At 38.9% G+C, this 23,906-nt stretch overlaps 1 protein-coding gene across 1 annotated transcript; it reads right to left on the bottom strand.

Moving 5' to 3' along the window:
• Positions 1-10,607: 10,607 nt before the first annotated feature.
• On the bottom strand, positions 10,608-23,427 carry LOC114257090 (nuclear matrix constituent protein 1). Its single transcript, XM_028196813.2, has 8 exons — positions 22,857-23,427; positions 19,725-19,934; positions 16,966-17,219; positions 16,586-16,856; positions 16,409-16,492; positions 12,951-15,088; positions 11,764-11,989; positions 10,608-11,383 (listed from the first exon to the last, which is right to left on the bottom strand). The coding sequence occupies exons 1-8, from the start codon at positions 23,100-23,102 to the stop codon at positions 11,135-11,137; spliced, it is 3,678 nt and encodes a 1,225-aa protein (XP_028052614.2). The 5' UTR covers positions 23,103-23,427; the 3' UTR covers positions 10,608-11,134.
• Between the last annotated feature and the right edge of the window lie 479 nt (positions 23,428-23,906).

Raw genomic sequence — 23,906 nt, 5'->3', positions numbered from 1 at the left:
TGGTTTATTCCAGCCAACCACTCCTTAGTCATGCACTTACTTCGGCTAAGGAGTACAAAGTGTTGGTTTATTCCGGCCAACCACTCTTCAGCCTTACACTTACTTTGGCTGAAGAGTATCAAGAGTTGGTTTATTCCAGCCAACCACTCCTTAGTCATGCACTTACTTCGGCTAAGGAGTACAAAGTGTTGGTTTATTCCAGCCAACCACTCTTCAGCCTTACACTTACTTCGGCTGAAGAGTAACAAGAGTTGGTTTATTCCATCCAACTATTGAAGTTAGTTTTTCCAGCTAACTTCTAGTTTTTGGTTGTTCCGACCAAATGTCCTGCAGCCTGGATCCTTATCCTGGGCTTAGGAAGGGTGTTGGTTTAATTCAGCCAACCTCTAAGTTAGTTTTTCCAGCTAACTTAGAATAACATGTTTGCAATATACTTAAGTCTTGAAAGCTAACTTTTACAAGGAATAACTTGAGCTAAAAAAGAATTGCTTGTTTTATTGAAGGAAAGAAAAAATTACATATGTTCAAAAAGAGAAAAGCTAAAAGTAAAATAACTTGAGATTGGCCGTATTCCATGGCCTAGGGATTGCCTTGCCATCCTTGTCTTCTAGGTGGTATGCCCCTTTGCCTGCTAACCCAACCACCTTGTAAGGACCTTCCCAATTTGGGCCTAACTTGCCGTCTCCTGGGATTAAGGTGTTCCCCATTACTTTGCGTAGTACCCAATCCCCAATCTTGAACTGTCTGGGATGAACCTTTTTGCTGTATTTTCTGATTAACTCTCGTTGGTATGAGGCGATGTGGACTAGCGCTCTTTCTCTTCTTTCTTCTGCCAGGTTGAGTTCTAGGGCGATGGCTTCTCCATTTAGGTCTGGATCAAAATTTTCGCTTCGAATTGTGGGGAGGCCCACTTCTAGTGGGATCACTGCCTCCATTCCATAGGCTAAGGAGAATGGTGTTTCTCCTGTTGAGCGCCGAGGTGTGGTGCGGTAAGCCCATAGAACATGAGGAAGTTCATCTGCCCACTTGCCTTTCGCTTTCTCTAGCCTTTTCTTTAGTCCATCCAAGATGACTTTATTTGATGCTTCTGCTTGCCCATTTGCTTGAGGATATGCCGGTGTAGAATTGTAGAACTCTATCTTGTACTCTTCACAAAAGCTTCTAAAAATTCTGCCGTCGAACTGAGTGCCATTATCTGAGATCAGGGCTTTTGGAATGCCAAACCGAGTGATAATATTCTGCCAAACAAACTTCTTCACGTCTTTTTCTTTGATTGATGCCAATGCTTCTGCTTCCACCCACTTTGTGAAGTAGTTTGTTGCTGCGAGAAAGAATTTTCTGCCCCCGGGTGCTGTTGGAAGTGGTCCTACTATGTCCAAGCCCCACAATGCGAAAGGCCATGGGCTAGTTAAGGGTAGGAGTTCTCTTGCTGGTTGATGTATTTGGTGCGCGAATTTCTGGCATTTTTCACACTTCTTCACATATTTCTCTGAGTCTGCTTGCATATACGGCCACCAATATCCTTGTGAAATAGCCCTGTAAGCGAGCGACCTTCCCCCTTGATGACTTCCACACACCCCTTCATGTATTTCGAACAAGAAAGCTTCTACTTTGCTGGGATGAACGCATTTGAGGTAAGGCCCAGAGAATGACTTCTTGTATAATGCCAAAGATGGAGATAGCAAAAATCGCTGCGACTTTGCCCTTATTTTGTTGCCTTCTTTTTTCTCTTCTGGTAGGATGCCGTCTTTTAGGAACAGGATGATGGGATCCATCCATGAAGGGCCTAATTCAGTGCAATATACTTCTTCTGCTTCGGGGTCTTCTATGCTTGGTCTTGGTAAGAAGTCGATGAGTAATGGATGAGGGATTGATGTATCTGCCATTGAGGCCAGGCCTGCTAGCTCGTCCGCTCGGCTGTTTTCCTCCCTGCCAATTTGTTCTATCCTTACCACATCAAATTTCTTGATCTCTGTTCTGACTAACTCTTGGTACTTGGCCATTCTGTCGTCCTTTGCTTCGTATTCGCCAGAAATTTGGTTTACCACCAGCAGAGAGTCACTGTATACCATTAGTTCGGCTGCTTTCATGAAGTGTGCTGACTTGAGTCCTGCGATAAGCGCCTCATACTCCGCTTCATTGTTGGATGCTGGGAAGCCAAGGTTGATTGCTTGCTCTATAACCAGACCGTCTGGAGAGATGAGGACTATGCCAAGCCCTGCGCCATGTCGGTTGGATGCTCCATCCACAAAGAGCTTCCACATCTCTCCAACGAATAATTTCCAGCAAGTGGAAGGATCAGATGATGTCGTGAGGTCAAGAATGGTGTTGTCTTCAAGGTCCATGTCGGCTATCTGTCCTGCGTCCTCTGTTTGAACTGTTGGTGAGCCTTTGTTTGTCTCTTCCTTGCTATCCTTAGCATGGTCTGCCTTGGTGCTTGATTGACTACCTTCTACTAGGGGTTGCGCTTTTCCGGCGTCAACTTCCGTCCCTAGTTCGGTTGATGGACTACCTTCCACTAGGGGTTGCGCTATTCCGGCGTCAACTTCCGTCCCTAGTTCGGTTGTGTTAGTCAGGTCGACTGGGCAGATATGATGACTTCCAGGGGTGAATTCTACGACGAAGTCTGCCAAGGATTGGGCTTTTATTGCGGTTTTAGGTTGGAATTTGACGTCGAATTGTCCCAATTCTACTGCCCACTTCAAAATTCGCCCACTAAAGTTCGCCCTTTCAAACAGAGCTTTTAGTGGAAAGGCTGTGAGGACGACTATGGTGTGGGCGTGAAAGTAATGTGCCAACTTTCTGAATGCCATCATTAATGCTAATGCTAGTTTCTCTAAGGGCAAGTACCTTGTTTCGGCTCCTAACAATGTCTTGCTGACATAAAAGATGGGCAAGTGTTGTATTCCTTCTGCACGAACCAACACTGCGCTAACTGCGTGCTGAGAGACTGCCAGGTATAAAAAGAGTTCTTCACCAGGTACTGGTGTAACAAGTAGTGGTGGGGAAGACATGTACTCCTTCAAGCTTTCCAAAGCTCGGTCGCATTCTTCGTCCCACTCAAACTTAGTTTTTAAAGCTTGGAAGAATGGTCGTAGTCTGTCTGACGACCTGCTTATGAACCGGTTGAGTGCAGCCGCCATACCAGTAAGATGCTGCACTTCTTTGACTGAGTTTGGTCTCTCCAACTACTGGATTGCTTTGATCTGGGAGGGGTCTGCTTCTATACCTCGGTTGGTCACTAGGAAGCCCAAGAATTTGCCCGATCCAACTCCGAATGCGCATTTGGATGCGTTGAGGCGCAGCTTGTGTTTCTTCAGGATCTGGAACATCTCGCCCAGATCTTTCAGGTGGTCATTCTCATCCTTGCTTTTGACCACCATGTCGTCGATGTAAGCCTCCATTGTTCTGCCTAACAATGGTTCAAACATTTTGGTGACCATCCTTTGGAATGTCGCCCCTGCGTTCTTTAGGCCAAAGGGCATGACCTTGTAGCAATATAACCCCCTTGGCGTTGTGAAGGATGTGACCTCCTGGTCTGGTTCATGCATGGCGATCTGGTGGTAGCCTCTGTATGCATCCAAAAAGCTAAGTCGGTTATGCCCCGCCGTTAAGTCCACCAGTTGATCTATCCTTGGGAGAGGAAAGCTATCTTTCGGGCATGCCTTGTTGACCGTTTTGTAGTCGACGCAGACACGCCATTTACCATTCTTTTTTGGCACTACCACTGTGTTGGAGATCCATCTTGGGTAGTGTACCTCTCTTATTGCTCCTGCCTCCAGCAGGTTGCCTACCTCTTCTGCTACTATTTCGGCGTGGTGGAGTGCCGATCTGCGTGTGCGTTGAATGACTGGTCTGGCGGATGGGTGGACATTGAGTTGGTGACTAATAAAGTTTGGATCAATACCTAGCATATCGTATGGCGTCCAGGCAAACACTTCGATATTAGAGGTCAAGAATTCCAAGACCTCTAACCTCTCAGCGCTGGATAACGATGAGCCAAGCAAGAAGAACTTATCCGGGTTCTTCTCATCTATCTTTACCTCCACCAAGTCCTCCACCGCTTTCTGATTAGCCTCTTTGCCGACGTCCGCGAATAGTTCATTACTTTCTGGTTCTTCCACCGAATGAACGTATCCTTTGGCAGCTCGGCTTCCATTCGCTGTGGCGAAGCATTGTTTTGACATGATCTGGTCGCCATAAACTTCTTCAATTATGCCGGTGTCGTTAGGGAACCTCATTACCTGATGGTATGATGACGCTACCGATCGCATGGCGTGCAGCCATGTTCTGCCCAGGATGATGTTGTAAGTGGAGGGGACCTTCAATACCCAGAACTCCACTTGTTTTGTTACACTCCCTGCTCTAACTGGGAGGATTATCTTGCCGACAGGCCATTCTGGCATGGAGTTGAATCCAATCAGGGGAGAAACTGCAGGCGCTAAGTCTTTGTCTTGCAGCTTTAGTTGCTTGAATGTGTCGTAATACATGATCTCGCATGAACTACCCTGGTCAATCAGAATCCGCTTGACGTCAAAATCCTTGACTCGGAGAGTGACAACCAGGGCATCATTATGGGGGCAGTAAATTCGATCCAAGTCCTTATCCGAAAAGGACATGACATTTGTGGCCTCTGTCTTCCCCTTCTTGGCGGCAGGCTGGGCGCTTAGTACTTCCCTGAAGTGCTCTGCCTTCTTGATTGATCCCTTGAGCTCACATACACGCTCAGGCTCAAAGACTCCATGTATTACGTTGATGATGCCTTGTGGCGGGGCGTCGATTTGCATTCTGTTGGGATGGTCATTATGATCTTGGGGGGCCGGTTGCGCTCCTCCTTCTATGTATTCGTCCAAGTGGCCTGCTGCCACCAATTCTTCCAAGTGCTGTCTTAGTGGCATGCAATTCTCAGTTCGGTGCCCCTTTTCTTTGTGGAAGGTGCATCGTGATCTATCGTCGTAATTCTTCTGAGCTTCCCCTAGCTTGGCTGGCCACTTGACAAATGGCTCGTCTTTTATTTCGCTCAGAATCCGATATATTGGTTTTTTAAACACCGTTGTTATGGCAGTGCGAATTCTCAGCCATCTTTTGTCTGGATCTTCTCCGTTATCTCGTCTGCCACGCCCGTTTTTGTTACTTCGGTCCACCGTATTAACCTTTGCTGAGGTTTTCTTTTCTGGTACCGCGGTCGCACTTGATTTTGCCTTGGAACGTGCACCATCTTCTTCTACCCTGATGTGCTGATGCACTCTCTCCATCAGGGCCTCCATGGTGAGGGGTGGCGTCATTGTAATTGAATCCCTTAGTCTATTCCCTACTGGTAGGCCTCTTTTATATTGCGCAATGGCCAGATTGGTGGGGCAGTCTCCAATCTGGTTGAATGTCTCCCAGTAGCGACTGTTGTAAGATCTGAGGGTCTCTTTTTCTCCCATGTCGATGGAGAGTAACTGGTCTATCTCCACCGGTGTTTTAGTATTTGTCCGAAACCTCGTTACGAATGCTTCTGCCAATTGGGCCCAGGAGGCTATGCTGCCCTCTGGGAGCTTTTCGAACCAAGTCAAGCCTAGGTCGCCAAGACTTGACGGGAAGAGTATGCACATTAAGGCCTCGTTTCGCCTGTACACAGCCATGACTTGGCGAAAGTGGCTCAAGTGTGAATACGGGTCTGTCTTCCCTTCATATGTGGTGAATTTCGGCTGAAGGAAGCCTGATGGTAGGGGCGCGTTTTCGATTGCTGGGACAAACGACGAAGTCTGTAATCTTGCCAATGCCTTGTCCGTCGGTTCGTAGGCCGGTCGCGGTATTGGCATTCCAACCTCGACGCTTTCATGCGTCCGAGGAGCCAACCGCTGTAAGGCCGAAATTCAGTGTGGATCCCTTGCCCTGGCATCCTCCTTGCATCGTGCTTTTTCTTCGAGCACGGTTCGTAAGTCGGATGACCGGGGTAAGTCCGTCTGTCTAGATCTGGTTTGATGCGAGTGCGAAGGCCAATACGTGCTCCCTTCAGTGTATGATCTTTCGGATCTCGTCCTCTCAGGCCTGGAGTGACGAGTCCTGGAAGATAAGGAGTGAGTGTCGCTTGTCCTGAGGCTTCTGCTTTCTCCTTGGGAGGGTGTAGTATTTCTACTACGATTTTCTGAGTGGCGAGGGGGCGTCTTGTGCTTGCGCCCCTCTCCTGTCGCCACATCCTTAGTCTTCATCTGGCGTTTCAAAGCCTCCATGTCCGCCGCCATCTTTCGAATTAGTTCATCTTGTTCTTTCACGCGATCTTCCAGGGCTTGAGGATCAATCCTCCTCCTTTGCCTGTCAGGACTTTGAGAGTGACGAGGGCTGTTAATCCGTCTTCCCCTGCCACTCCTCCTGGAGTTATGTTGTTGGGACTCCAGATCTGCCATAGGAGGGACAGAGGGTAATCCTTCTCGTCTTGCGCCCCCGTCTGGAGTTAGCCCGTCGACGGCGGACTGTGGTGGTTCTTCAATGTGTGCCATTGATTGAGAAAAGGAGAAGCTTAGTCAAGAGGTTTTTGTTCTTGTCTGTTCTTCCCACAGACGGCGCCAATTGTACGGGGAGGAAATAATTCTCCTCGTATAATCCTGTTGACCAAGTCCACGCTCCTCCGTACGACGTCGCTTTGTCACCTGAAAACACAAACGTGAGCTAGCCGGCGGGTGTGTGCCGGAAACCTCTCCGATGCCTAAGTCAGAAAACTTGACAAATAGACAAAGCTCTAGGTTCTCAGAAAGATTGTGTTCAATTACCTCCTCCAAGGTGATGTTTGTGAGCTTTTATAAGTTTCCCGTGGCACAATCCTAGTAGGACTTGTACTTCTCCATGCAGAGTCCTCCTAGGATTCATTCTCCTAAGGATAATGCTTATCCTTTTACACCCTCCCCCACTGCTTAAACCAAGTGGGATGGTTTTCTTCATGGCCGAACTACAACATGACCGAAATAACACTGGCTATGCTGAGCCACATAGAAGGCCGAACTATCATTAGCTCGGTCTTCTCCTCTAACTCATTACTTCGGCTGCCCTTGTTCAACCTTGGTGTGCTTAGATCAAACTTCCAAGTAGCAAGTTCTGACTGACTTAACCAGTGTGTCACGACCGGACTAACTTCGAAGCCGGTCTTCCCAGAACATACAGCGACCGGACTAACTCTGAGACCGGCATAACTCCGAGTTGTCTCTGGACCGGAGTAGCTTTACTCCTCCTTGGGCCGAAGCAACTATCTCTTCTTGAGTCGGAATAAACTCACCTTCTCGGGCCGAAGTAACTTTGTCTCCCCAAGGCCGGAGTAACCTTGCCCTCTAGGCCGGAGTATTCAGTACGGCCTTTTTACCTAGTCCTCTGCGTTTTGGGCCTCAAAACCCAACTCGAAGCTCGGCCCAATTTTTCCCAAAAATTACCCTCTCACTGACCCATACCCGTAGCCTCGCCCCTTTGCTTATTTGTTTTTGTCCCCTTTTCTTCCCAATTGTCATTTTCCCTCTCTGAAAAGCACTATGGATGGGTTGAGACAGATTGTGGGAGGTTAAGGTGGCTCAGTCAAAGGTGGAAGTTGTGGATGGATTGGTGGCTCAATAAAAGGTAGAAGCTATTAACAGTAACAATGGTAGTTAAGAAGATGATGGCGATAGCGAGGTCTTGGTGGAGCTAATGAGCTCCAGAGGTAAGGATTGATAAAATTTGATGGAGGTGGTGGGCTTCAATGATAATTTCTGTTGGGTTAAGAGGAGATAATTGGCTGTAATTGTGATTGTTGATAGGTTTGGGAGAACAGTGGGTTTCGGTGGGGGCTGTTGGTTGGTAGGTTTGGTGGTTGGAGTTTGAGGGCAGCGGTGGGAGGTTAGCGATAGATGATGGAAACCAACGACGGCGGGGTAAGAGAAGTGGTAAGATGGTTGTGTGGTAGGTAAAAGAGGAGGAAATGTGGGGGCATGCATATATTAATGTAAAAAAAATAACATTCAGTGTGTTTAGTTTGAATTTTTTGGATTAAATTTTTTGAAAATTGAATTTTTTAGTTTTCGTATTTTTTTATTTTTAGTAAATATTTTTAAAAAGTAAAAAATATTTAGTGAATTTTTAAAAATATTTAATGCACCTTATTTAGATATATCTAAAAAGTTAAAAAAATTGTTAAAAAATATTTTTAAAAATTAATAAATACATAAAAATACAAAATATGTATTGAATTGTTGTATTTTTTTTGTATTTTTGATATTTAGTGAATTTTTAAAATATTTTTTTTTTATAATTTTTTTACTTTTTAAGTGTATTTATGTTAGATGTGCCTAAAAAGTAAAAAAATTGCTTAAAATATTTAAAAAATTCAGTAAAAATAAAAAAACATGAAAAATAAGAAAGTAAAACTTTTTGAAAAGTATTTTTTGAAAAATAAAAATAAGCAAGGTGAATAAATTTATTTGACTAACAAATTATTAATAACAAAAAGATGAAGTGTAACATAAATTAAAATATTAAGAAAACTCAATATAGTTATATCATCACTGTAACACGTACTGTATTTTCTTTAAATCCCTGAGTAGTCAATGTAATTTACCCAATTTAAAATTACTTCCCTTTGAAGCTCCAAATTCTTTTTATTTTCCTTTCCACAAAATAAAAGTCACCCTGCTTGCACATCAGTTACAAGTTAGTGGGGCCACTAACTCATTAACATACACCATATGGCAGAAGACAATAAGAATTGCCCAAAACCTGGAACATAAAGCTAGCAAGTTTGTAACAGCATATCTCATTTCCATTTTGCACCCACTTAATTCCAAGTTCATCAAATTCAAGACTCAAATTTGTATATATATCAGTCATTTTTAATAATGCTTCCTCTCCTGATACTATTCCTATGCACAGTACTATTGTCTATCCACCAAACAATTCACCATCTCCCTCACAAGGCAGTAATAAAAGCGCTGCAATGTCTAAGTCTAAATGTACGATTTTTTTTATTGAGAGACAGATTTAAGAGATATTCAATGATAGCCGAAGAGATATCCATGTAATTAACCCAAAATACTATGTTCTAATACAGTGATTTGATGATAGAGACAGAGAGTAAGGTGCATTTCCAACAAGTTGTTTATAAATAAAAGTATTCATTTTCTTGCCAACAATAGATAACTAAAATGATTTGGCACAACTCAAAGCTACCTATTTGATATCATTTTTTTGTTAACAATCGATAACTGAAATGATTTGGCACCACTCAAAGTTACCTATTTGATACCACAGTGAGAGGACCACAATTGAACGACATAAGAAAAAGGAAATCCAAGGTAAACAAAGGCAATGACTATTTTCCACAAGCTATATTATCAGAATCTTATGAATCGCGATTCGATTCTCGATTCGATACGCACATTTTGCAAAATCGATACGAATCTATGAGTGAATCTATATTGGAAGTGAATCTCTAGTGAATCGCATGATTCACAATCGATTCACGATTTGATTCACTTTTTACGATTCATGCAATTTTTAAAGTTATTGTGTCCGACATATTTTTGACTCATTTTTTCCATCTTTTTAGTGAAAATGACATAATACAACTTCTAATAGTATTTAACGCCAAAATAACCAACATATATATATGATTTGTTATTATTTTAGTGATTATGGAGTTTTTTATAAGATCCAATCATATTCAGTCAGACCTAACATATTTTTAACTTTTCTTCTCATTTTTGTCCCGTTCAAAAAATTGTAATATATCTTCTAAAGATGTTTAAGATTAAAGTTACACTATGAATTATCTATTACTATTTTATTAAATTGAATACTACATGTGTGAGGTCAGTTATACCTTTTAAAATATTTTAAGTTTTAAAATAAAATATTCTAAATAATTCTTTCTTATTATTTGTTCACTCTTACTTAGAAAAGTATATATACTTATTGTCTAAATATCAATTTCGTTGTTAACTATTGTTACTTTAAAAATTAATAGTTTGTCTATTTGGTTATTACCTTTATAAAGAATGGTTGATAAAAAAATCTAAGAAAAAAAAAAAAAAGGGTAAGATGGTGATTTTGCATAAGAACTTTTGTTAACTTCTTACCTATTAAATTATGTGATTATCATTCAAAATAACATTTTTGTTGATTTAAGTCTAAATATTTTATACTTATAAGATATATTTAACATCTAAATGTGTAGATATATGTTTTTAAGTGATTTAGAAAAAGTGACCGAATCTTTACGATTTACGATTCGATTCGATTCGATTCGCGATTCGATACGAGACCATTTCGATTCACGATACCAATTCCAATTTGACAACTATGTCCACAAGTAATTATTGTAAAATTATAACTTTGAAAGGAAAACTAACCTGATCAAGAACTTTTCCATCACTGGTAAACTTCGACACCTATCAATTTGAGACCGAGTCTGCAGAAACAAAGCAGCATTTGAAGTTGCAGCAGCACAAGAAACAACTATACCTTAAGACAGGATGAGAGGTATAAAAAATAAAATAAAAAAACAATTGAATGTAACAATGAAACAAAATTGGGCACCACAATCAGTGACCCAGCAGCACCTTAACAATCACCAACTCTAAATGGCAAGAACTGTGATCAACTAGTAGTTCCAAAGCATCACTTAATTAAGAAATTTTCCAAATCACCAAAGTAATACATATGTGAAAAGCATCTTTAGTTCACATCCATGGAGGAATACCAAGAGCACATGTGGATATATCATCAACCCAAGAAAGAGAGCTGAAAGATTCAGACTAGACACAATGATCTTGCAATGCCAGGCTCAAAGCACTGTCTCTGGAAAACAAGAAAAACATAGACGAAGTAAAACTGGCACCAACAATTTAGAGATGAATGTTGAGGAGTGTCAAAACTGCACCATCACTTGCTACTACACAAAATCAACAAGACCATGCTGTTACTTAATAACAGATCAGGCCTGACATCCTAAATTGAAGGAAAGCGAAGAAAACTACAGTAGTAAAAAGAAGGCATTTCCCCCAAACTGAAGCTACAGTTTTCCTAATATTTGATACCTAATACATAATACACATGAGAGAGAGAGAGAGAGAGAGAGAGAGAGAGAGGGGAGGGGGGGGGATCCTAACAACAAACTCAAAGAATGGAGTGGTCAAGACATTAAAAACTTCCACACTTTCTTTCCTAGCGACACTTCACCCGGATGCTCTGGTTCATCATCGTCGCCATCGTCATCGTCGCTGTCGCCATCATCGCCATCACTGTCGCTGCCATTGAATGTGCTCCCATTCTCAAATTCACCTACATATTCTGATGTACCATCTACCTCCTCACTCAAACCCATATTTTCAACCAACTTTGCTGCATCTAAACTCTCATCAACATCTGCAGCAGTCCTGAACTGCAATATGAACAAACATATCATGAGTCAACAAAGTTGGCCTAAAGAATCAATGATGTGGACAGAAAAGGACTTTTATTGTGTTCTTATTACTTCAAATTTTAAGGGATTTTATTAATTTGTTTAGTATTTAATTAGGAAGTTTTTATTTTGAAAACTCTTAACTAGGGCTTTTTGGGTGCCTATACATAAGCCATTATCTAGGAGGAACAATTTTGATGATAAATTGAATTGAGAGTTTTTAGTTTTGAGTATTGAAAATTTCTTTGTTTTTAGGGTTAGGGTTTACTTTAGTTGATTGGATTGACCCTTTTCCATTATATTATTTGTTTTCTCTGGCTGTGTAATACTGCTAAAACAGAGGAAAATAAAATACTTACCCTGACAACCTTGTCAGATGAAAACTCTGGAATTTCAACACTTTTTTTGTATGTCATAACCTGAACCAATGGAGTTGTATTGCCATTCTCACTTGCAACTCCCAATGAAGGTGCTGAAGCAACTTCAGGGTTTGGTACTGCTTCAACTGTATCACCGCCATCATTGGCTTTTTTATCCTCCTCCTTTATATCAGCAGAAGCTTGAGCTGTCGTGGCCATGCCTGCACTGTACCATGTTCAGACGAAGAATTTAGAACCAGTGAATGCTAGATCAAATTTCCAGACTGGTGAAGTTCATGTAAATAATCCAATTTGATCACAAAAATCCTTCAAGGTCATATGTTTAGATCATACCATAGTTTTAAGGGGCTTCAGGGCAAAAATTGTAGTTTCACATTGAAAGAACATAAAGCGTAACTTTCTTTGAAACTGATCCCATCACTATCTTAAGTTGATAGACACATATATCAATCAATAGCTTCTTCTTTTTTAACCTTTTTTAATGATTATTGGATGTCATTACAACAAGAAACTAACATCAAAGATCAGAGAATAGACAATACTTCTAAAACTGTCTAAAATGCAAACAAATTGTTCATGGCCCTAGAAGTTAACAGAATATCCATTCAACAAGGACTAGACGACCACCCTGGGCTCAAGCACAGGCAAGATTTGAAAAGCCCAAAAAGTGCACAGAAGCATAGAGTCAAATGAAATGCAACATTTTTTTTTTTTTTTTGATCAGCAACAACAAAGATATATTAAGGCACAAGGCCAAAAAGAAATGAGGATAAGGCATCCTCTACAATAAAGTTGACACAGCGAAGAAAAAACCAAAAAAACAATTCAAAATGCAAGAAGGCAACCAGTTACTACTACACAGTACAAACTGACACCCAATCAGAAACAAGCATAAAAAGCGGGATTCCTTGGAACACTGAACTCGCCGAGGCCCAAAAAGACGCCAAGTATTGCACCCTATCCCATAAATAGTCTATATACCGGGCAACTCCTTCAAATACCCACGCATTTCTTTCCAACCAAATGAAATGCAACATCAAAACGCTTTGAACTCCAACTTCTTCTTAGTCAAATGCTTCCCACGCATACTCAAGCTTAATTAGTTCTATACACATCTCATCACCAAAACTAAAAGTTCTGTCAAAGAGTAAAAACTAGGCACTTACGTCTTGTGTCGCCTGAGATTATATCGTTTTTCCCCTGGAGTTTGCGTAGCTGGAGTAACTGTTTGCCGCCTCTTCCTGCGCCCACCTGTAGTGACACTCTCAGACTGTCCTTCACTGTAATCAGCATCCTGCTCACTTTCCGTGATTTTAGAGGTTCGTGCACGTTGCCGCTTCCTTGCAGTGGTGCCAGCAGCTTTCCCAGCACGGCTGGAATCTCCCCGACTTTCCTCATTGATATGAGCAGAATCATTAGGATGGAGCTCATGCCGCTTTGAGTCTTCCGAAGCTTCCCCTAGAAAGACCTTAGCATCTTCAACCACTGCCTTCACGGAGCGTGTTCTATGAATATCAACCTTCGGTTTTCTCCCAGGTTTGCGCCGACCACTCCTCAGCTCTGATTGCTGGGAATCTTCTGGAAATTCTTGGGCCTTACTGTCCATGTTGCTCTGGTTGTCAATGGATGGAGCATTGCCAAGATCCACCTCTCTAATGACACTACTGGATGCAAGGTTTTGAAAATTGAAGGAGTCATTCGCAATCCCAAAGGATGGCTCTGGTCCCTCTTCAGCTATACTCAGCCCCCTTGCTTCTTCTATATCAACCAGCATAGTTGGCACATCAGATTTTTCACCTCTATTGACCTTCACAGCAGACAAAGCTGATTCCAAATTTTGAGCAGCATCATGCTGAATCATTCCACCAGGGGACAACTTGAAAATTTTCGAGGTGCACTTTCGGAACCAAGACATGTGTCCCCCAGAATCTGATTGAAAACCAATTCCACTAGGAGATCTCTTGATATTTGTTCCATCAGTAGCAGCTGCAACACCCTGAGAGCTCATCAAAACCTCATCTCCAAATCCCGGGAAAGGAAGGGCATCCACATCTTCCATGTCAAGCAACTGCAGATCAGAAAGAACAAATTCCCGTGTGATATCCCCACAGTTCTTGCAACTCTTAAGCCTCTCAACAAATGCTAGAAACCTACCTCTTTCCTTGATAAATTGCTCACGCTGATCCTTAAGCTTCTTGCTAAGAACACCAAGCTCGTCAATGTCTCTATGCATTTCACTTTGCTGTGTTTCGAGTTGTTTCTTGTTCAAAGCAATTTCCTGCTTTTCCTTTTCTATTCTACGCCTTTCAGATCTCATTTCATCCATTTCCCTCTGGACAACTCCCTTTAGGTAGCTGATATTACCAAGTTCTCTCTCTCTCTTCCCCTCAAATGCTTTCTCCCTTTCCTGCAGTTGTTTCTCCATTTCCTCTTGCTTATTCTGCAAATCAATCTCAAGATCTCTTCTCCGCAACTCAAACTCACGAAGTAATTGACTATGTTTATTTTGAGCATTTTCGGATAAAACTGATTGCTCATGCTTCATCAGGGCTGCAAAAGATTCTTTCTCCAATCTGACATTTTCCAACTCTCTCTGTATATAATCCTGCGTTGCAAGTTTCTCCTTTTTCAACCGTTCTTCTTCAGAGTGTTGCAATTTTTCAAGTTTCTCTTTTTCTTCATCAATTTCCCTTAACTCTTTAGTAATAGAAGTTCGTTTGTCATCCAATGCTTCCCACTCCTCTTCAAATTTCTTTCTATCCTGCTTCAAATCCTCACCTTCCTTCAAAAGTAACTCCTTCTGAAGTCTGCACTTCTCTATTTCCTTTTTCAACTCCAACTGCAAACGGAGATGTTCAGCTTTATCATCTTCTAAAATTCTGAGTTTTTCCTTCTCTTCATCTATCTGTAGTTCACGCCGTCTAATGTCAGCCCTAATATTCTCAAGTTCATCCTTGAGAATGAGAAGATTTTCTTTATCAGAAAGTATTTGTTTCTTTTCAACCACCAACCTCTTCTCCTCGGCTTTGATAGCTTTCTCATTCTCCTTTGAACTTTTCAACTTTGCTTCAAGGCCCTTCTCTTTCTCCTTCAGTCTTTCTGACTTCTTTTCCAATGCTTGTTCTCGCTTTCCCAGTTTTTCCTCCATGTGGTTGATTTCTGCTTCCTTTTGCTGCACTGCTTCTGCCTTGCTTCTCATTTCATCATCAAGAGATTTCCTACTTTCTTCCATTTTCAAATCAAATTCCCGCCTTTCTGTATCCAGGATGGCCCTGTGCTCGTCAAGGATCTTCTGAATCTCCACCTGTAACAGACCAAGCAGTATTAAGTGTCATTCTAGTGACTACAGCGTCAGAATTTTTTTTTTTTTTTATATACAAATAGACTACAGTGTTAGAACTTGAAAGTAATTATAATACTCAAATCCATGCAAGTCTTTTAAAAATAGAAATTGTATCGATAGTGACCTCTACATACCATAGTCCATTAATATGACCTCACATGAGATCATTAGACTTGGGTATTGGTGTGTAGAGTTGAGGAAACGTTGAAGTTGATCCACTTTGACCAATTTAAACAAGAGATAGGCCTCTACAAGTCCAGATGTTGCTCCACTTTGACCAGTCATGATACCTCGTAAGTTGCACCATACGTACCCATTACAACTCAACCCACAAGCTCTCAACATTAGTACAATTGGGCCAAAAAAGATGAGCCATTTGTCCCCAAGCATGGGACACCACACAAGGGTGAGATAGTTCCCATGGCCCAACCCTTCTATAAAAGAAAGCCCCTACCTCCACAAATACACAAATTACAGTTGTACTATCCTCCACCACAAGTTCAAAGCTTCTCCTCAGTCACTCTCTCTCTCTCTATACTCTAAGGTTGCCTCAGTTCTCTCTTTCTCAACTTCTGGTAGTGCTCCACCATCTCAGTGCCTACAATCTTCCCAGAAGGCCCCACACCAACCACCTTAGAGCTGACCGCCCACAAATGGATAAAACACAAATTCTGACTTTATATTCAACAGTAGATATTAGAAGTGTTTGAATTTACTTATCAAAAACAAAAACAAAAACAAAAATATGTATGTTTGTACTAATTAAAACAAATTTGTAATTTTATTACTTATTTTATCTAAATTATATTTGCAATAATATATAATAAAATGCACTATGAGGGATTAATTGGGCTGTGCATTTGCTGCTAGAGAAAAACTGAACTCTAAAAATTGACCCAAGTACAAGACATAAAACAATATATTTATTCAAGTAATTTGATAACTCAATATTCTATTTCCTTTTAACATGTGAATATATTTATCATATTCTACAGAACTTAATTGACAAACTCCGTTCTTATAGACTCTAAAGGAAAATTCCGCATTGCTGAAAGATAAATACGTTCAAAATTATTTTGAAAAATAGAAAAGAAACAAAAGAAAAAAGAAAACATCTAAAGAAGCTGAAAACTATACTCGTCAAGTAAATCATAAGTGAAACCTAAGTAATGTGAGTGAAACCTAAATAATGTGAATAGTATAAGTAAATTCACTGAGAAAGCAACGCATTTACGCAAGACATATTGAATTATGTAAAAAGTTTAGGGCGTTGCAACTCACTCTTTCTCTGGCACTAAGCTTTTCCGTCAAAGCAAGTAATTCCTTCTCCTTCATCTCTAGGCTGCCTCTAAGAGATTCAGCTTTCTGCAACCAAATTGGACAGAAGGTAAATACAATTGATACCATACCATCATCAATTTTATATCAAACAAACGCTGACATAAATCAGAAACTCACTTCTTCTTTTGCAACTAAATCCAATAGTCTGATTTCTATATCTTCTTCTCTCTTCTTCAAAGTTTGGCCAGTCAACTCAATCTTCTTTCGTGTTTCTTCAAATGCCTTCTCTTTCTGCTTCAAATTCCTGTCCATCTCATTTGCCTTTTCCTCTCTCTGATTGTTGATTCTCCGACCCTCACATAGCCTCTCTTCCGCTTCCTGCAGTTTTCTCTCCCATTCCAGCAAATCTTCTTTATGCTTACCAAAAGTTGCCTCGTGCGCTTCTCGTCTAATAGAGACAGAAAAAGAGAGAAAAATTAGAGTTCATCAAAAACTTCTAAAAAGTGAGAGCAAACACAACGATCGGCATTCACATGAAGTTTGAGATAGATCATTACTCCGTGTTTAAGGATAGGCGCTCCCTCTGAAGCACACTTTCACAAACCTCCAGTTCGTGCAATTTCCTCTCCAACTCTGCACTCTTTCTACTCGCCTCAGCAAGCTTCGCATCAGCAGCATGCAACTTTTCCTCTACCTCCAATGATTTATCCTCAATTCCAGCAACCAAAGCATTTGCTTCAGTTAATTTAGTCTCAGATGTGATCTTGATGTTTGCATGCTCAGCACGCATTTCACGTAATGCCTTCTCAAGCTGCATGAAGGAAGTATTAGCCACTATATCCGAGTCCATGGTAAAACAAAGTAGAGGCCAAAAAGTAACACAAAACAAACTATTAGGAAGTGCACAGTAAACCCATTCGAACAAAAAGAGAGATGTACCACTATGCCTGCCTGGAGAAGTGTTTAAATTGATCGATTTTAGTTGCAAGAACAGGCAGCAAAAGCTGAAAGATTACCTCACTCTAACAGATGAACAATGGTAGAAATACCTAAAAAATATAGAGTTGAAAGATTTCCACCATAAGATTGCAATGGTAGAAATATTAAGCGTGATCCAAATATTACGGGTTGAAAGATTTCAACTATAATTTTTGCCCATCTATTTAAATCCCTAAAGATTTCAACTCTATTTTTTGTCCCTTGAAAGATTTCAACTATTTTTTGTCCCTTGTCACAGCTATCATAAGATTGCAATGGTAGCAATATTAAGCATGACAATGTTTTTGTTTATGGTTTCAATACCTAAAAAATATAGAGTTGAAATATTTCTACCATAAGATTGCAATGGTAGAAATATTAAGCGTGATCCAAATATTAAGCATTGAAAGATTTCAATTATATTTTTTGTCCATCTATTTAAATCCCTAAAGACTTCAACTCTATTAAGATTTCAACTCTATTTTTTGTCCCTTGTCACAGCTATCATAAAATTGAAATGGTAGCAATATTAAGCATGATAATGCCTTTGTTTATGGTTTCAATTCCCCTGTTTGACAGCTTGCCACATGGCCAAAGAAGCCAAAGATGAAAACAGTTTAAAAAGTTTTGTATTATAGTTATCATAGTATTGCAATGGTAGCAGTATTAAGTGTGTTAATGTTTTTGTTTATGGATTCAATTCTCCCGTTTGACAGCTTGCCACATGGCCAAAGAACTGCTGACCAGATTGTTACACTCAAACTACCCCCTCCCCACACAAAAAGCATAGGATTTGTTTTACTGCCAATACAGCACAATCAAAGGATATTTGAAAATGGTTAGCAATGTAAGGTTTGCTGCACCACTTAATCCATAGAGATGTTTGTGGTAAGGTTTTCAATACAAAAATAGCAAAGATACAACGGCTACTTGAAAATTCTATCAGTATTGGGGCTTATCTGTGGAATAGAAGCAATAATTAGATGATGTTTTATTCTGTATTTTTGTTCCACCATGATCAGTGGTGTTTGTTTTGCTAAGGACTTCATGTTTTTCAAGTTTTTAATTCCCTTGATCACTTTTCCGAGTTGTGTCAAAGCGTTTCCTGTATATTTTTATTGCTTCAATAAAATTTTACTCTTACCAAGCATAGAGAGAGAGAGAAGAGAGAGAGATTTAACTTCAGAAACACCCTTTGCAAAGGGGTCAAAATTATGTTATGTAACGAAGCTATTTAAAGGGTATATATTGTCATAGAAGAGAATAACAAATTTCAAGTAATTAAATTAAATGAGATTTGGTTTTCCCATAAGTTGAGTTAGTAGTTCTGTAACTTTTAGTTCTATCAACCAGAGAAACAGTCAGGACTAAGCACCAGATATTGGTATCTACATGGTGAGTACATCTACTTTTAAACGAAAAATGGCGAGTCCATTATATATCATCATTAAATTTATGTGAAGGGACAAAAGATAGAGTTGAAAGATTTCAATATCCAAATACCTAAAAATGTTGAAAATGCATATAGGGATTTAAATAGATGGAAAAATAGGGTATAGTCAGAAAAGATACAACCCACCATAGATGCTAATCTCGGGGTCATAATCCAAATAAAAAAAATCCAGCAGCCTAGGAAAATCTGTGTACTCTTTATTTTTTGGTACTAAAGTACATTTTCAAAAGACTAGAACGTATGACTCAATTTAGTGGGAAATGTAGCCTAGGACAAGGGTGTCCCCTCGAGGACAATCAGTGTAATCTTGTCTGACTTTCAGATATATTTGTGATGCGAACTAGGTTTGTACAGCCTAAGGGATTCAATATGAGTCATCCACTTCCTTCTCTTACATTGTTTGTTTCAACATTTTTATCACAAGAGCCCCTAATTATTCAGATTTTAATCCCATAAACCTAATGCAATAACCACTGCCCCTCCTCTCTCCTTCTTTCCACTTTAACAGCAAAAACTGAAAACACCTAAATAATGATAAGACCCATCACATCATAAATATACAAGTCTACAAGTTATCCTATATTCAACTTTTGGAACCATAAATCTACAAGCTATCCAGCATCTAAACCCATTACATCATCAACTGTAAAATACACTATTTTAAATTTTCAAGTGTACTTCTACATCAAAGAAGTTTTTTTTTTTTTTTTTAATAGTTATTTTGAAGTAAGCGAGAACCAAATATATGCCATAAACCCATGAATATGTAAGAAATGATGAAACTAAAAGCCATGACATTTCAAAATACATAAGAGATGATGAAACCTATTTCATTAACATTTATAATATTTCATGCTACAAGAAGAATAGAGCAAAGTATCTTACATCAGCCACACACTTCTTTTCAACACCTAAAGCTTTCTTCAAATTCTCCTCTCGCTTCTCAGCTTCAGATAATACAAATAAATGTGTTGCCTGCTCACGTTTGAGGACCTCCTGATCCTCAGCCAATACTTCTCTAAGTTCTTCAAACTTTGATGCCCACTCCTTCTTCTCAATCAGTAAAAGCCCCATATTATACTGGTAATCAAAAAGCTGTTGAAAAAATAATAATAATAATCAATTATAAAATATTATACTGCAACTTCAACCAGGATCTTAAAGGTCAAAAACAACACCAATATCAACAATCCCATGTACATACCTAGACATAAGGAAAAAATTAAAACTTGATGGCAAACCAATAAAAAAATGAAGCAATAAGAAATAGAAGGATAAAAAAAAAAAAAATCACTCTTTAGATGACAAACAAAGGCATAGAGACATTTTACCTAAAAAAAAAAAAACTACAGAAAAATGCACAAGGCTCTCATAAACAAGAGAAAATCTAATAAACATAACTCATTTGTAGAGAGGGGAACTTGACCCAAGGAAAGCAAAAGGCATGCAAAACAAGAAAGTGGGATATAAGATTAATCTCTTCATATGATTAAATTTAGAATTTAGTTTCATTAACTACATCTTTGTAACAATATTTAAACTTTTCTTATTTGCAAATAATATAAACCTAAGAAACACGGATACAAACATGGGACAATGATGCAACATGATACAAACACACCAAAAAGCAATTTTCAAAAAAATAAGGAAACAACATGGAAAGAGTTTTAAAATAACAATAACTTTATTTTTTGCAAATACATACATATTGCATCATTTTAAAATAGCAAGTGATCCTTTTCAACATTACATTTTGGAAAAGAAGTGTGAAAAAAAAAAAAAAAAAAAAACCTAATATTTATTTTAAAAAGTTCTATTTGCAAAACAAAATGAAAATTTTAGACTTCATAGTTCCTAAAATAAAAGAGTTTAAAGGAGCTGAAATTAATGGGTAAGTCATATTTTGATTTTAAGCATTGGCTCCAATATTATTTTCTTTGTATCAAAGTGATGGACACATAAGTCCCCCAATAGTTTTAAGCTCATCCGATTCTAAGAATATTTTAAAACATATATATGACGCATTTAGACCGTGTCCAATAAGTGTCAGTGTCACATGGGCCCGATACGAATATAGCGCAGTGTCCATGTTACTTAGATAGAAACCATCTCAAGTACTTATTTCATAAACAAATATATAGATTAATGTGTATTGTGGTTGGAAAATAAAAAAAATTATCAAAGCATTCAGGTAATGATAAAAACTAAAAGAAAAGTAGAAGGTATTAAACTCCATCCTAGACCAAGGAAGCTAACTCCCTCTAGTTTATCCTAAGCATTAATTAACCACCTCAAGACCAAAGTGATGTTGGGCTGTGACAAGGACAACTCATGCAACCCTTAGGATTAGTTAACCACAATCCAAACCCAACATGCCAAAATAACAACCCTGATCCTTTCCCCCTTCTTGGACTAACCCATGTCCTACTTATCTATGTTAAATAACAGTTATATGCATTATATAATATAAGGCCAAGTTTGGGATGTTCCAAAAAAGCCAAAAAGCCAAAAAGTTACTCAAAAAGTTAAAAAGTTAACACTATTCATCAAAAGTCAACAATTACGGCTGCACAACTCTCAATTCAAATTTTTCCCTACAAATCAATTTTTACAATTTTTTATTACACATTTTTCAATAAAAAGTCAAAAAGTTAACCCAAACATCCATATTTTCAACCTCAATTTTTTAGTTCAAAAAGACAAAAAGTGCACTTATTTAGTCTTCCCAAACTTGGCCTAAATAAGCACAACGTCCAAAAATACAGTGCATCACTCTGTAAACTTGTAACATAAAATAAATGCACTAAAATATGGAACACATATAAATGTCTAAGAAATTCAGGAAGGTAATTTTCTTTATCTAAGGTCAATTAGTAGCAAGGATAAAGGTATTACAAGGAATGTCACAAAATGAATGTTACGGGAGAGATGAAGCGGTCATTATGGTATATTGGGCAATCAACCTATGACAGTCAAATCAAATCCAAGCAACAGGAGCTTGGGAAATCGGTTTCTTTTTCTCTTTTTAGATTTGTTTCCACATTCCTTATTTTGCTTTTTGTCGTTTTCTTTTTTCCTTATCCCTTATTTTCTTTCTATAGTTTGTTTCTCACTAAAATGAAAATATTGGCAGTTAAAAGAGAAATGGATGGAAGACCAGGACGTTCATGAACCCATTTCAGTACGTACACAGAAATCATATGTGAAATCATGCACATAACTGCACAAGTACAAAGTACAAAGTTCAAAGTAGTAAGTTATCCTACACAAAACTCCAAAAATGATTAGAACCTTTGTTGGAAAAGGATGGCACTGATATTCTTCACATACTGCTGGAATAAGCTACCAGAGTGTTCATGCAGCATGCTTGGACTGAAAAAGTTGGTCCATAGTCACTTTGTTAATTTGTGTCAAACTAGCACTTAAAAATAAAATCATCCTTTCTATTCCATGGTTAATTTAATTCGAACCATTGCAGTCATATTACTACTATTCTTCTGACTTCTATTACTATCATTTTTCAGCCCTGAACCTCGAGTTTAACACAAAAAGAAAATAGGCTAATCATGAAAATCCCTAAATTTCATATCCTTCCAGTTCACAACTCTAATTAATTCAGATAGTGAAATTGAAAACCCAACTTCACTGAAACTTTCCTTTCCCTATCACTAAACCAGCATGGACCCGAACCAAGGTTAATACTCAAAGACTGAAACCAATACAAGATACAATAATTAAGCTTCTACAATCGTAATTTGCTATTAATCCCACTATATGAAGCTAGCTTAAGTTACAAATATCGAACACCAACCGGAATTCAATGACAACATTTTAATACCAATTAGCATAATATAACAATGAAAAAGAAACTATTTTGTTAAAACAGAATTTTTTGAAACACACATTAATAATCATACTAATACAAAGAAAATGCATCACTGTGACAATATAGGCAAAGTAAAACCCTCAAATAATTATCGAATTCAAAGAACAAACTCAATAGCAATTGATTCAAACCTCTCTCTCAAGCTTCGAAACTTTCTCTGCCATGGCAGCCCGGTCCTTCCTCTCCATTGCTGCCTCGTCCAAAAACCCCGCCTCCCTAAACCGCCTCCAGTCCTCCATATCACCCACATCCACCACCGCCTTCATCCCACTCTCATTCAACGAACCCAGCGGCGGCGGCGGCCCATCTACAAGCGCCACCGCCTTGCCCTTCTCCGCCTCGGTCCGCGGAGTCGGCTTCCTCTGCGGCGTAAACATCACGAAACACTACGAAGCAAAGCCAAATTCGCAAAATTTCTTACACGAAACCCTAGTGCAATGCGAATGGATTTCGAGTCCTCGAAAAACCCTAATTTTTTGACCGTTGAGAAATCGAAAAGGTTACCAAAATATCAGAATCTCCGGCGAGTTGTGCGTGTATATATATGTATAGAGAGATGTATGTATATCATATAACGGTAATCAGAGAAGAATCGAAACAAAGGGGTGGTGTTGGTTTTTCTGTGACGACCAGTCCTTTTATGCGAAGATGTCTAGCGGTGTTGTTTGTGGTATAATCATTGGTGTGTGTCACACGATTAATGGACTGATATGGATTTAACTTATTTAAAAAATTAAAATCACATCTCACTCAAAAAAAAAGTTTAAATATTACTGTCAAGTTTGGCTACTCAAAATAAGTACGTATTTTTTATCTTTTTATCTTTTTTTCATCACATCACCTCTCTACTTTTTTGCACATCTTTTTGTAAAAAGACAAAAAGTACACTTATTTAGGTCATCCCAAACAACCCCGTAGTGTCAAAATCAAACTGATCCAGATTACTCAATTTTTCATTACACTTATATCACATCTCACTCAAAAAAAAGTTTAAATATTACGTGTCAAAATCAAACTGATCCAGATTACTCAATTTTTCATTACACTTATATTATTAAGTTTTATATATTTTTTATTCAAATATTTCTAATATTTTCGTTTTTTTTTTTTTTTTTTTTACTTTCCAATAGAATTCAAGTCTTTTGATTTTTTTAAACTTTTTTACATCTCATATAATCAAA

This window comes from Camellia sinensis, chromosome 10, assembly GCF_055761805.1.
Source record: "Camellia sinensis isolate YWXY chromosome 10, ASM5576180v1, whole genome shotgun sequence".
Taxonomy (NCBI): domain Eukaryota; kingdom Viridiplantae; phylum Streptophyta; class Magnoliopsida; order Ericales; family Theaceae; genus Camellia; species Camellia sinensis.
The sequence above is the reverse complement of the archived record's forward strand: the minus strand, read 5'-3'. Positions and strand labels throughout refer to the sequence as shown.